The sequence below is a fragment of the Cetorhinus maximus genome, chromosome 2 (assembly GCF_964194155.1).
Source record: "Cetorhinus maximus chromosome 2, sCetMax3.hap1.1, whole genome shotgun sequence".
Classification (NCBI taxonomy): domain Eukaryota; kingdom Metazoa; phylum Chordata; class Chondrichthyes; order Lamniformes; family Cetorhinidae; genus Cetorhinus; species Cetorhinus maximus.
This window is the reverse complement of record NC_135880.1, coordinates 227,588,152-227,602,326: the sequence shown is the minus strand read 5'-3', so window position 1 is coordinate 227,602,326 and position 14,175 is coordinate 227,588,152. Positions and strand designations below refer to the sequence as shown.

At 44.9% G+C, this 14,175-nt stretch overlaps 1 protein-coding gene and 1 long non-coding RNA gene across 2 annotated transcripts in view; both read right to left on the bottom strand.

The window, feature by feature from the left end:
* LOC144671578 (uncharacterized) overlaps nucleotides 1–12,536 on the bottom strand; it is a 66,867-nt gene extending 54,331 nt beyond the window's left edge. Inside the window, exons 1-6 of the mRNA XM_078533538.1 lie at nucleotides 12,432–12,536; nucleotides 10,001–10,168; nucleotides 9,131–9,235; nucleotides 8,254–8,368; nucleotides 6,373–6,459; nucleotides 5,741–5,878 (exon numbers count right to left, since the gene is read on the bottom strand). Coding sequence (XP_078389664.1) covers nucleotides 5,741–5,878; nucleotides 6,373–6,459; nucleotides 8,254–8,368; nucleotides 9,131–9,235; nucleotides 10,001–10,168; nucleotides 12,432–12,478 — 660 coding nt within the window. The 5' untranslated portion in view covers nucleotides 12,479–12,536. The remainder of the gene's footprint in view (nucleotides 1–5,740; nucleotides 5,879–6,372; nucleotides 6,460–8,253; nucleotides 8,369–9,130; nucleotides 9,236–10,000; nucleotides 10,169–12,431) is intronic.
* Nucleotides 1–14,175, bottom strand: part of LOC144671623 (uncharacterized) — a 1,108,978-nt gene that overhangs the window by 178,287 nt on the left and 916,516 nt on the right. The gene's annotated exons all lie outside the window — the stretch shown is intronic.

Sequence of the window (14,175 nt, the reverse complement as noted above, 5' to 3'; positions counted from 1 at the left end):
ACTTTCCAAAACAGTGTTTCTGACATGTCCTCCTTCTTCCTTAACCGATGTTTCCCATCCACGGTGGTTGACAGGGCCCTCAACCGTGTCCAGCCCATCTCCCGCGCATCCGCCCTCACACCTTCCTCTCCCTCCCAGAAATATGATAGGATCCCTCTTGTCCTCACTTTTCACCTCACCAGCCTCCGCATTCAAAGGATCATCCTCCGCCATTTCCGCCAACTCCAGCATGATGCCACCATGAAACATATCTTCCCTTCACCCCTCTTGTCGGCATTCCATAGGGACCGTTCCCTCCAGGACACCCTGGTCCACTCCTCCAGAAAAAGTATTGAGCAAACTATTGGGATTAAAGGGTGACAAGTCCCCAGGACCTGATGGCCTACATCCCAGGGTCTTAAAGGAAGTGGCAGCTGAGATAGTAAATGCATTGGCTATAAGATTCCAAAATTCCCTGGATTCTGGAAAGATTCCAGTGGATTGGAAAAATGTTAATATAATACCCTTATTCAAAAAGGGAGGGGAGGCAGAAAGTAGGAAACTATAGGCCAGTTAGTTTAACGTCTGTCGTTGGGAAATTGTTGGAATCCGTATTAAGGAAGTAGTAATGGGGCATTTGGAAAGTCAAAATGCAATCCATCAGAGTCAGCATGGTTTTATGAAGAGTAAATTATGTTTAACTAATTTGCTAGAGTTCTTTGAAGATGTGACACGGAAAGTGGATAATGGGGTTCCTGCAGATGTAGTATATCTGGACTTCCAGAAGGCCTTTGATAAGGTGCCGCACAAAAGATTAATACACAAGATAAGATCACACGGAGTTAGGGGTAATATTTTAGCTTGGATAGAGGATTGGCTAACCAACAGAAAGCAGAGTGTTGGGATAAATGGGTCTTTTTCTGGATGGCAAGCTGTAACTAGTGGGGAGCCACAGGGTTCGGTCCTTGGGCCCCAACTATTTACAATCTATATTAATGACTTGGATTCAGGGATAGAAGGTGCTATAGCTAAATTTGCAGATGACACCAAAATAGGTGGGAAAGTAAGTTGCAATGAAGAAATAAGAAATTTACAAATGGATATGGACAGGTTAGGTGAATGGGCCAAAATTTGGCAGTTGGAGTTTAACGTGGATAAGTGTGAGGTTATCCATTTTGGCTGGAAGAATAAAAAGGCGACTTATTATTTAAATGGAGAGAAACTTCAGAATGCTTCAGTGCAGAGGGATCTGGGTGTCCTGGTGCATGAATCGCTGAAAGCTAGTATGCAGGTACAGCAGGTAATAAGGAAGGTAAATGGAATTTTGGCATTTATTGCTAAAGGAATAGAGTATAAAAATAGGGAAGTGTTGTTGCAACTGTACAAGGCATTGGTGAGACCGCACCTGGAGTACTGTGGACAGTTTTGGTCCCCTTACTTGAGGAAGGATGTAGTTGCACTGGAGGTGGTTCAGAGGAGGTTCACTAGATTGATTCCAGAGGCTTGTCTTATGAGGAGAGATTGAGCAGTTTAGGCCTATACTCGCTAGAGTTTAGAAGGATGAGAGGAGATCTAATTGAGGTATATAAAATGCTAAAGGGGATAGACAAAGTAGACGTGGAGCGGATGTTTCCCCTTGTAGGGCATTCTAGAATGAGAGGCCATAGTTTTAGGCTAAGGGTTGGTAGATTTAAATCAGAGATGAAGAGGAATTACTTTTCTCAAAGGGTCGTGAATATGTGGAATTCACTACGTCAGAGTGCAGTGGATGCCGGGACGCTGAATAAATTTAAGGAGGAGATAGATTGATTTTTAATTAGTAATGTGTTGAAAGGTTATGGGGAGAGGGCGGGAAATTGGAGTTGAGGCCGAAATGAGATCAGCCATGATCGTAATGAATGGCGGGGCAGGCTCAAGGGGCTGAATTGCCCACTCCTTCTCCAAGTTTTTATGTTCTTATCACCCCCTACACCTCAACCCCCCCTCCCACGGCACCTTCTCATGCAATCCAGTGCAACACCTGCCCCTTTATTTCCACCCCCCCCACCACCCCTCCTCACTATCCAAGGGCTCAAACACTCCTTTCAAGTGAAGCAGCATTTCACTTGCTCCTCCTTCAATTTAGTCTCCTGCATTCGCTGCTCCCAATGCGGTTTCCTCTACATTGGAGAGACCAAACGCAGACTGGGTGACCGCTTTGCAGAACACCTTCAGTCTGTCCGTAAGCATGACCCAGACCTCCCTGTCGCTTGCCATTTCAACACTCCACCCTGCTCTCATGCCCTCATGTCCATCCTTGGCCTGCTGCAATGTTCCAGTGAAGCTCAACGCAAACTGGAGGAACAGCACCTCATCTTCCCACTAGGCACTTTACAGCCTTCCGGACTGAATATTGAATTCAACAAAAATAAAAATACCGGGAAAAACTCAGCAGGTCTGGCAGCATCTGCGGAGAGGAACACAGTTAATGTTTCAAGTTCGAATGACTCTTCAACAGAACTAAGTAAAAATAGAGAGAGGTGAAATATAAGCTGGTTTAAGGGGGAGTGGGACGAGTAGAGCTGGATAGAGGGCCAGTGATAGGTGGAGATAACCAAAATATGTCACAGACAAAAGAACAAAGAGGTGTTGAAGGTGGTGATATTATCTAAGGAATGTGCTAATTAAGGGTAGAAAGCAGGACAAGCAAGGTACAGATAGAAACGCCCTAGTGGGGGTGGGGTGGGGTGAAGGAATCGAAATAGGCTAAAAGGTAGAGATAAAATAATGGATGGAAATACATTTAAAAATAATGGAAATAGGTGGGAAAGAAAAATCTATATAAATTATTGGAAAAAGGGGATCAGAAAGGGGGTGGGGATAGAGGAGAGAGTTCATGATCTAAAATTGTTGAACTCAATATTCAGTCTGGAAGGCTGTAAAGTGCCTAGTCGGAAGATGAGGTGCTGTTCCTCCAGTTTGCGTTGACCTTCACTGGAACAATGCAGCAGGCCAAGGACGGACATGTGGGCATTAGAGCAGGGTGGAGTGTTGAAATGGCAAGCGACAGGGAGGTCTGGTAATGCTTGCGGACAGACTGAAGGTGTTCTGCAGAGCGGTCACCCAGTCTGCGTTTGGTCTCTAGAGGAAACCGCATTGGGAGCAACGAATGCAGTAGACTAAATTGAGGGAAGTGCAAGTGAAATGCTGCTTCACTTGAAAGGAGTGTTTGGGCCCTTGGACAGTGAGGAGAGGGGAAGTAAAGGGGCAGGTATTGCACCTTCTTTGGTTGCATGGGAAGATGCCGTGGGAGGGGGTTGAGGTGTAGGGGGTGATGGAGGAGTGGACCACGGTGTACCGGAGGGAACGATCCCTGCGGAATGCCGCCGGTGGGGGTGAAGGGAAGATGTGTTTGGTGGTGGCATCATGCTCGAGTTGGCGGAAATGGCGGAGGATGATCCTTTGAATGTGGAGGCTGGTGGGGTGATAAGTGAGGACAAGGGGGACCCTATCATGTTTCTGGGAGGGAGAGGAAGGTGTGAGGGCGGATGTGCGGGAGATGGGCCGGACACGGTTGAGGGCCCTGTCAACCACCGTGGGTGGAAAACCTCGGTTAAGGAAGAAGGAAGACATGTCAGAGGAACTGTTTTGGAAAGTGGCATCATCAGAACAGATGCGACGGAGGCGAAGGAACTGAGAGAATGGAATGGACTCCTTACAGGAAGCAGGGTGTGAGGAGCTGTAGTCGAGGTAGCTGTGGGAGTCGGTAGGCTTGTAATGGATATTGGTGGGCAGTCTATCACCAGAAATTGAGACAGCGAGGTCAAGGAAGGGAAGGGAAGTGTCAGAGATGGACCATGTGAAAACGATGGAGGGGTGGAAATTGGAAGCAAAATTAATAAATTTTTCCAGGTCCAGACGAGAGCATGAAGCAGCACCAAAGCAGTCATCGATGTACCGGAGAAAGAGTTGTGGGAGGGGACCGGAGTAGGACTGGAACAAGGAATGTTCCACATACCCCATAAACATGATAGGGTCCCCCTTGTCCTCACTTATCACCCCACCAGCCTCCACATTCAAAGGATCATCCTCTGCCATCTCCGCCAACTCCAGCATGATGCCACCACCAAACACATCTTCCCTTCACCCCCCCCGGCGGCATTCCGTAGGGACCGTTCCCTCCGGGACACCCTGGTCCACTCCTCCATCACCCCCTACACCCCAACCCCCTCCCATGGCACCTTCCCATGCAACCGCAGAAGGTGCAACATCTGCCCCTTTACTTCCCCTCTCCTCACCGTCCAAGGGCCCAAACACTCCTTTCAAGTGAAGCAGCATTTCACTTGCACTTCCCTCAATTTAGTCTACTGCATTCGCTGTTCCCAATGATGTTTCCTCTACATTGGAGAGACCAAGCGCAGACTGGGTGACCGCTTTGCAGAACACCTTCGGTCTGTCCGCAAGCATGACCCAGACCTCCCTATCGCTTGCCATTTCAACACTCTACCCTGCTCTCATGCCCACATGTCCGTCCTTGGCCTGCTGCATCGTTCCAGTGAAGCTCAACGCAAACTGGAGGAACAGCACCTCATCTTCCGACTAGGCACTTTATAGCCTTCCGGACTGAATATTGAGTTCAACAATTTTAGATCATGAACTCTCTCCTCTATCCCCACCCCCTTTCCGATTCCCCCTTTTCTTTTTTTCCAATAATTTATATAGATTTTTCTTTCCCACCTATTTCCGTTATTTTTAAATGTATTTCCATCCATTGTTTTATCTCTACCTTTTTGCCTTTTTCGATCCCTTCCCTTCACCCCACCCCCACTAGGGCTATCTGTACCTTGCTTGTCCTGCTTTCTATCCTTAATTAGCACATTCCTTAGATAATATCACCACCTTCAACATCTCTTTGTCCTTTTGTCTATGGCATCTTTTGGTTATCTCCACCTATCACCGGCCCTCTATCCAGCTCAACCCGTCCCACCCCCCCTTAAACCAGCTTATATTTCACCTCTTTTCTATTTTTACTTAGTTCTGTTGAAGAGTCATACGGACTCGAAACGTTAACTGTGTTCTTCTCTGCTGATGCTGCCAGACCTGCTGAGTTTTTCCAGCTATTTTTATTTTTGTTTTGGATTTCCAGCATCTGCAGTTTTTTGCTTTTATTGAGTTCAACAACTTCAGATCATGAACTCTCTCCTCCATCCTCACCTCTTTTTGGTCCCCACCCCCTTTTTCTTATTCATTTTTAATTTATTTCTTTTCGCACTTATTTTCGTTTTTATTATTTTTAAAATTTATTTCCATTTTTATTCATTGTTTATCCCCAGCTTTTAGCCTTTTCGATCTTTTTTCCCACCACCGCCTCCTTCCCCCATCCCACTCCCACTAGGACCATCTGTCACTTTCCAGAGTACTTACCCTGGTCCTGCCATTATCACATTCTGCTTTCCACTCTTAATGTCACCATCAGCACCTCCTTTAGACAGAACCCCCACTATTAACAACCCTTTGACCTTTTGTTTATGACATCATTCGCAATCTCTCCTTTGCCTCCACCTATCACTGGCCTTCTATCCAGCTTCACCTGTCCCACTCCCCCCTTAAACAGCATATATTTCACCACATTTCTGCTCCCCTTAGCTCTGAAGAAGAGTCATACGGAGTCAAAACATTAAATCTGTCTTTTTCTCTACAGATGCTGTCAGACCTGCTGAGTTTTTCCAGCATTTTTTGTTTTTGTTTCAGATTTCCAGCATCCGCAGTATTTTGCCTTTACCTTAGTGTAGTAACCTGACAGCACTTCCATCAGAATATCAGGCACCAATTCATCTCGAAGCACCTCCAAAATGAAAGAATCCAGAAAATTCCAGGCAAACGACTTGTTTTCCCTGAAGAAACTGCATGCTGCACGTTCCTATAAGCAGACCAGATGGGGTCAAATCACACAGCTGGAAAGACATGTCAGTGCTGAGCTGAGGATTATCCAATGTGACACTATCTGACTGTGCTGTGGCAGAGAAACTTCCTCAGTTTGATGCTTCACTGTGGGGAAGGAGAGTACATCTGGGAGCAACTCCTTTCCCATGACACCCTACCCCAGAAAACAAATCAACAGAGACACTGGTAGCCTGGGGCAGAATGTCTCTCTACCAGCCAAGTGGAAACCCTGGGAAGTAAAAAGACACATTCCTGAAAGGGAGCCCATACAACACCTCTCTGACTCTCAGTTGCTCTCTGAAGAGCTAAATTTTTTGGATGGGGCGGGGGGGTGGTGGTGCGTATTGGAGTCTACCTGATTCTTTTCTCCCCACCTGTCTTCTAGGGCAATGAAGCTAGAAACAGGACCCTCTCCTCCTGAGATCAGCTAACTCAGCATTGGCCAGGGATAACGATCCTTTACTCTCTTACCCGCTGAAGCCCTGGGCTGTGGCTCCAAGTTCTTGATGATCTCTTTTTGTTGCCTTCATGTTCTTCTTGTCTAACTGAGGGCCTGTTCTAAAAACAAGTACAATCAGACAAGTTCAAATAGTCTTATTCTTCCATATTAATTAGAAATAATGAAGACAACTAACAGCTGTAAGATCTCATGAGCAGCAAGTGAATCTGGTTTTTGTGTTGCTTGTTGAGGGAGCAGTGTTGGCCGGGACACTAGGAGACTTTCTTGTTCTTCAGGCAATGCCATGGGATCTTTTACATCCGCTTCCCTCGTTACTTCTCTGGAGTTTGAATTCTAAGCTTCTGATCCAGAACAGGCCAAACCAAGCCAATCTCCCTTAAAATTCAAGATTGTTTGGGGATTGCATCTTCCTGCTCAAATACCATGCCCAGGAATAAATTTTGTGTGATTGTTGGGGATAGTTTCCCAAAACAAATGAATCTCCGGAGCTGTGCTGGAAATCTGAAAGGTTTTCAGGAATGATATTAAGCTGAGGTTTATCACTGATGAGGTGAATTCAAACTCAAAGGCAGAGCTACAACATTGTAATGCCAATTCTCATGAGATAGACTTTTGGTATGGGAAGCAGGCAGGAAAATGGAGTTCAAGCCCTTGATCAGCCACGATCATATTGAATGGCAGAACCAGGCTTGATAGGCTGTATGGTCTACTCCTGCTCCTATTTCCTTTGACCATGGATCCTACTGAGAGCGTAGAATCAGTAAAAGTGCGATGTACAATTAATTAGTTGCATTACCTTTAATGGGCTACAAATTACAGTCAGTACTGTTCTTGCACAAATACTTAATGCATTCGTGCTAAATTTCTTTCTGCACTATTTTATTGCAAGTGCTAACCTTTATGGGAAGTAACTGGTTAAGTATTAGACATAATACAATAGATATCAGCTGTGGCTCTGTGGTAGCACTCTCACTACTCAGTCAGAAGGTCGCGGGTTCAAATCTCACTCTAGAGAGTGCAGTTCTGAGGAAGTAATGCACTATCAGAAGTGTCATCTTTCAGATGTGATGTTAAATTAAGGCCTTGTCAGGAGGATATGGAAGGCCCCAATGCAATATTCGAAGAAGAAGTGGGGAGTTCTCCCACTGTGCTGGATAAATCCCTCCTTCAACATCACAAAAGCAGATTATGCAATTGATGTCTATGGGATAAAAACAGAAAATGCTGGAAAAATGAGAGATTGTTGTGAGTAGATTGGCTGCTATGGTTCCTACATCACAACAGTGGCTACACTTTCCAGACTTCATTGGCTGTAAAGCACTTTAGGACATTCTGATATTGTGAAAGGCACCACAGAAATACAAGTTCTCTCTTTAATTCTTAAGCATCTGAACAAGAATTGTGCTGACCATGATCTCTCCTAATACCTCCTACTCCAAAATCCAATCTGAGGTTGTTGACCATCAAGAGTGTAGGGTTGACATTAATTCAATGTGCAAATGCATCTTGGTGAGTACTGATTGCCCATAGCGCCCACGAGCAAGGGGATGGAAAAGCCTAAAAGCATTCCTGCTCCCGATCACTATCCAGTGAGTCCATTTGGGAAGTGCGAGTGCCAGGAGAAAACCTGATCACACTCAACTCTGTGGCCATCCAAGCTTGATTGGCAGGTACTCGGTGCCACTTGCAGAGGAGAATAGCCATTTTGATGAGGCACTGAAGAGCAGTCCACGCTGTGGAACTGCACCCCTGTTAAAAACAAAACTCTTTGGCAAAGAAAAGGAGAACACTGAAAAGAAGAACCATCTCTCTGAGAAAATAACAATGAACAAAAGTTTTTCATCAAACACATATACAAAAACCTCAAACACCCTCCCCTGGCAAAGTCTTACCTGCAGCTGGAGATTGGAGGAGAGAATCACGGGACCATCCAGGATGTTGGAACATTTTAGTTGATTGACTGGTTGCTGAAAGCTGCAGTTCACTGATTTTCTCGGAGTCTCTTTTCTGGGCAAAAAGCAGATTCATGGAAAACAAATCACTGGGAACAGCAGCACCATAACACAACCATAAGAATAATTCTTCACTAATATAAACTGTGACAAAAACCTTAATATTCCTTCCTCACCCAATGCAACCAAAATTCAGATTAACTGGTCATTCATCTCATTGCTGTTTGTGGGATTGGAAAATAGCTGTCAGACTTCATACATAACAACAACTGTGATACTTCAATGTTATTCATTATATGTCACACTAACCTTTATGAATGTTATACTGGTAAGAGAGACAGTTATGTTGTCGTTGTTAGGCATGGGGAAATGAAAAAAACCCAGAATATTAAAAGAGAGTCAATGACCTTTTGTTAGAAATGCCGAGTGTTCAGAGAGTTCATGGAAAGTGTTTTTCAGTGAGAATGAAACTTCACCTTTAGCCCTCCCTGGGCACACACTGAACAACACACGCTGGACAACACACGCTGGACAACACACGCTGGACAACACACGCTGGACAACACACGCTGGACAACACACTCTGGACAACGTACACTGGACAACTTAGAAATTAATTTGTACAAAAACAATGTACCAGCTGATGTGACACACTTGACTTCAGGATATTTCCCTTCTCCGATCCTTAGACCAAAACCTTTTAAAAAGGTGGTGCAGATAGCAAAGCTTCTTTCATGTAAAATATTATCATGATCCAGTATTATTTTCATAATATATTCAAAGTGTTTTCTTTAAACCAAATGTTTATTCCCCTTACCTGCCATTGGCCTTTTCATTGAACAGTGGAGGGACCACTACCCGAGGACCCCGTCTCAGATCAGTGGAGGGTCTGTTAGGAACTCCATCAGGTGTAGTCAACAGTCTAGGAGAGCACGTTAGTGCAGAGGAGGAAATGATCACCCAGCTAATTCCAGGAAGGCAACAGAGAATATTCAACATTATACAAAGCAAAATGGGAGGGGGTGCAGGGAGGGGGAGGGACAGGATGAGCAGAGAGGTATTGGACAGGGATGGCGAGATGGACAGGGTGGAAGGACAATATTTACTGCACTGTTTCAGAGCATCATGAGGATGACAAAGCTGAAAGCAGTTCTGGATCTCATATTTTTCTTCATTCTTTGTGAGTGTTGAGCCTTTAGGTTTCCTTAAATTATGATCAGCATCTGTCCCAAACAGCAAGCTGTCTTTTGCATTATGATTGAATAAGCATGGTGTGCATTCCCGAAGATTAAGAGGTGTTTTATTCGGGCTGGTTAAAATTGTAAAAAGATTTAATAGGGTTCCTCAACTGGAGGAAGTTCAGGACAAGGGGCCAGAAATTTAAAATTAGTGGTGACCATTCAGAGGTGAACCCAGGAAGCACATTTTTACACAAAGGATTGTGGAAATCTGCAACTCTCTCCCCTAAAAGGCTGTGGATGCTGGGGAGAGGTTCAACTGAAGTCTTCAAGACTGAGAGTGGCAAATTTTTGTTGTGTAAGGCTATCAAAGAATACGGAGTAAAGGCAGGTAAATAGGGTTGAGACACAGATCAGCCGTAATCTAATCGAGTGAGGGATCAGACCTAAGTTGTTAAATAACCTACTTTATTCCTATGTTCCACAGGAAATTTTGGAAATAATCTTACCTGGGCAGGTAAGATGGGGAGTGCATCTTCTGTCTGTTATGCTGGCTGGTTGAATTCTGTCTGTTATGCTGGCTGGTTGAATGTACCTGTAGATGAGCATCTCCAGCCATAAGGTTATCCCACCCTGCCCGAGAAACAAAGCCAAGCTGCTGTCGAACACGGTTTAAACTGCAGAGAAAGACACAGTGCGTTCAGAGCCTGCCACAGGATCACTGCCTAATGAACCTAAACTCAGTTCATAGCCCTCTTGCCTGAGTCAGAAGGTTGTGGGTTTGAGTCCCACTCCAAAGACTTGAGCACAAAATCTAGGTCAACACTCCGAGTGAAGTACTGATGCAGTGCTGACTGTCGGATGGGGTGTAAAACTGAGGGCTTATCTACCCTCTCAAATGGACATAAAAGATCCCATGGCACTATTCAAACAGCAGGGAGTTCTCTCTGGTGTCATAGTTGATATTTATTCTTCAACTAACACCAGAAAAGATTACCAAGGGCAGCAGGTAGACGGGAACACCACCACCTGGAAGTTCCTCTCCAAGTCACTCACCATCCTGACTTGGAAATATATCACTGTTCCTTTACTGTCGTTGGGTTAAAATCCTGGAACTCCCTCCCTAACAGCACTGTGGGTGTACCTACACCACATGGGCTGCAGCGGCTCAAGAAGGCAGCTCACCACCACCTTCTCAAGGGCAACTAGGGATGGGCAATAAATGCTGGCCCAGCCAGCGAAGCCCGCATCCCGTGATTGAAAAAAAAATTTATCTGGTCATTAACAAGTTCATGTTTATAGGACTTGCAACACACTAATTGGCTGCTGTGTTTCCCACATTACAGTCAAACTTCAAAAAATATCTGATTGGCCACAAAGCGCTTTGTGACATCCTGAGGTTGTGGTGTGTGCCATTGAAATACATATCTGTCTTTCCAATGGGAGGAAGCAAACAAGTTGCCACAAACAGTATCTTCAATTAATAATAATTTGAGAAGAAAAGGTCAGTTTCAAGATTTAAAGGAACAGAATATTTTGAAGGTCTGAAATGTTCCAAATCTAACATTGCTTCCTAAAACTACCAAGAGATTAATTGCAGACTGCAGGAGTCCAGGGAAGGCCTTAGAACCGGAATATCAGACAGAGCTGCAGGACCAGTCTTTCCAGTCCTCTCTCCTCACAACAAAAAGCAAGTAGCAGGTGAACAGAGATGTTTTATCAGATGATTTGCTTTTGTAATCCTTGCCCTTAATATGATGATGTGTTCTCTTTTCTCTTGCTATTACCAGGTGTTGAGTCTGTGTTGGCTCAAAGTTAAGTTGCAAGGAAGAAGAGCGGCATTGACAAAAAGTTTAGTTCAAAAGGATAAAACTGTCAAGTGTCCCTGAGGCAGTATCAGGTTAAAAGCTACAAGTGCCCACCAAAAGTAGACTCCAATTTCCATGTCATGATTTAAAAAAATAAAAACAGAAAATGCTGTAAAAACTCAGCAGGTCTGGCAGCATCTGTGGAGAGAGAAACAGGGTTAATGGTTCGAGTCCGTATGATTCTTCTTCAAAGCATACGAACTCGAAATGTTAACTCAGTTTCTCTCTCCACAGATGCTGCCAGACCTGCTGAGTTTTCCCAGCATTTTCTGATTTTATTTCAGATTTCCAGTATCCCCGGTATTTTGCTTCTATCATGATTTAAAGAATTGATCTATAATGTAGGCATCTAATCAAATGGCAAGTATTTAACTTTAACAGGTAATATTGTGAATGGGTGACTTCTACAAGGGCCAAAGATACCTTCCTTCCTTTCTTTTATTAGCTGCACTTGTGAAAATGAGGGATTTCAATTCTGGGATATACTGAATTCTGCAACCCATATCCTGTCAGGGTGAAAGATAGCCAGATCATTTACAATGCTGTTGTAATATGGGCTAAAGCTCCTGCTTCATAGCAATAGGCTGTAATTACCCCAGATAGATTAGACGGAAAAAGACAGTAGAGAGTATTACCCTGTCATCTGATAGTGGTTGGGAAGTAGAGGATGGCCGAGTCCTCACAAGGCAGCTCAGTTCCATACGTGCATGAATGAAACCCTGAGGCAATGCTGCATTGAACATTGATGCCATTTGTAATAACCCCTGGAGGTTAATGTGAATTACTTTCCATGCTATAGGCATTGCACTCTTTCTGTAATAAAATCAGAAAATGCTGGAAATACTCAGCAGGTCTGGCAGCATCTGTGAAGAGAGAAACAGGGTTAATGCTTTGAGTCAATCTTAAGGAAAGCTGCAAAGCTGTCCTGAAGAAGTCACATTCAACTTAACATTAACTCAGTTTCTCTCTCCACAGATACTGTCAGACCTACTGAGTATTTCCAGCATTTTCAGTTTTTATTTCATGTTCCCAACATCCACGTTATTTTGTTTCATTACAGCATTTCTCGTACCTCTCCTGCAGATCACTCCAGGTTTTTTCAGTTTTATAAGATGCCATGAGTCAGGTTTCAAACCCTAGTAGAAACAAATCTCAGAATAATTAAAAGTTCACCACACAGCAGAGATTATTTCCCAGCCCTGGTTATCTTAAGAAGTTGATGGTGAATCTTCCTTTTGAAGCACTGAGGTAGTGTGGCGAAGGGATTCCCAACATTTAGTTAGAAGCCATGATTCCTTTCAAATTTAGTTAGGTGTGGCCAGTTTTTTCAGTGCATGGTCATTTTAAGTTTTGTTACATGGCCACATACACATTGTATTTATCATGGAACCCAGGCATGTCCAGCAACCTCCAGGCTGCTGTGCAGCTGTACCCTTATTGGTCAGGAGTTCTAGGATTTTGGCCGAGTTGCTTTCCTTTGATGTGGCTGGGAGTAAGTCATTAGGTGCATTAACTCTCCTCATCCGCTCTGCAGCCTTTTTCATGGTTGCCCCACTCAGGCCTCTCCCCTCCCCTCCCCCTTCCCTCTCAGGCCACTCTGCCCTCCCCCGCTCAGGCCACACCCCTACCCCTCCTCCGCTTGGGCCACACACTTTTTCCAGCATTTTCTGATTTTATTTCAGATTTCCAGCATCCCCAGTATTTTGCTTCTATCATGATTTAAAGAATTGATCTATAATGTAGGCATCTAATCAAATGGCAAGTATTTAACTTTAACAGATAATATCCCCCTCCCCACCTTGGGCTAACCCCACCCCCACCCCATCCCCACCCCAGGTCACTTCCCTCTCCCCCTCGGGCTCTCTCCCCCCTCCTCCTCCCTTGGGCCCCTCTCCCCCTCCTCCCTCGGGCCACTCTGCCCCGATCAACTCCTTCCCCTCTCCCCTACACTCGGGCCACTCCCCTCCTCAGGCCACTTATCCCACTCGGGTGACTCCCCCATAACACCACAAGGTGTAGGAGCAGAAGTTGGCCATTCGGCCCATCTAGTCTGATCCGCCAGTCAATGAGATCATGGCTGATCTGATAATCCGCAACTCCACTTTCCTGCCTTTTCCCCTTGATTCCCTTACTGATTAAACATCTGTCTACTGCGGAGGCTGGAAATCCAAAACAAAAACAGAATTACCTGGAAAAACTCAGCAGGTCTGGCAGCATCGGCGGAGAAGAAAAGAGTTAACGTTTCAAGCCTTCATGGCCCTTCGGTCTATCTCAGCCTTGAATATACTTAACAACCCAGCCTCTACAACCCTCTGTGGTAAAGAATTCCACAGATTCACTACCCTCAGAGAAGAAATTCCTCCTCATCTCTGTTTTAAATGGGCGCCCCCTTACTCTGAGATTATGCCCTCTGGTTCTAGACTCTCCCACAAGGGGAAACAACCTCTCAGCATCTACCCAGTCAACTCCCCTAAGGATCTTAATGTTTCAATAAGGTCGCCTCTCATTCTTCTAAACTCCAATGAGTACAGGCCCAACCGACTCAACCTCTCCTCATAAGAAAATCCCTCCATACCCGGGATCAACCTAGTGAACCTTCTCTGGACTGCCTCCAATGCCAGTATATCTTTCCTTAGATAAGGGGATCCAGCTGTGTCCAGTATTCCAGCTGTTGTCTAACTCGTGCCCTGTGCAGTTAGAGCGAGACTTCCCTATTTTTATACTTTATTCCCTTTTCCATTCGACGTTAATATTTTGCTTCCACTCACCTCAGGGCCTCTGCCTTCCCCTCACCCTCCGGGGGGGGGGGCGGAGCG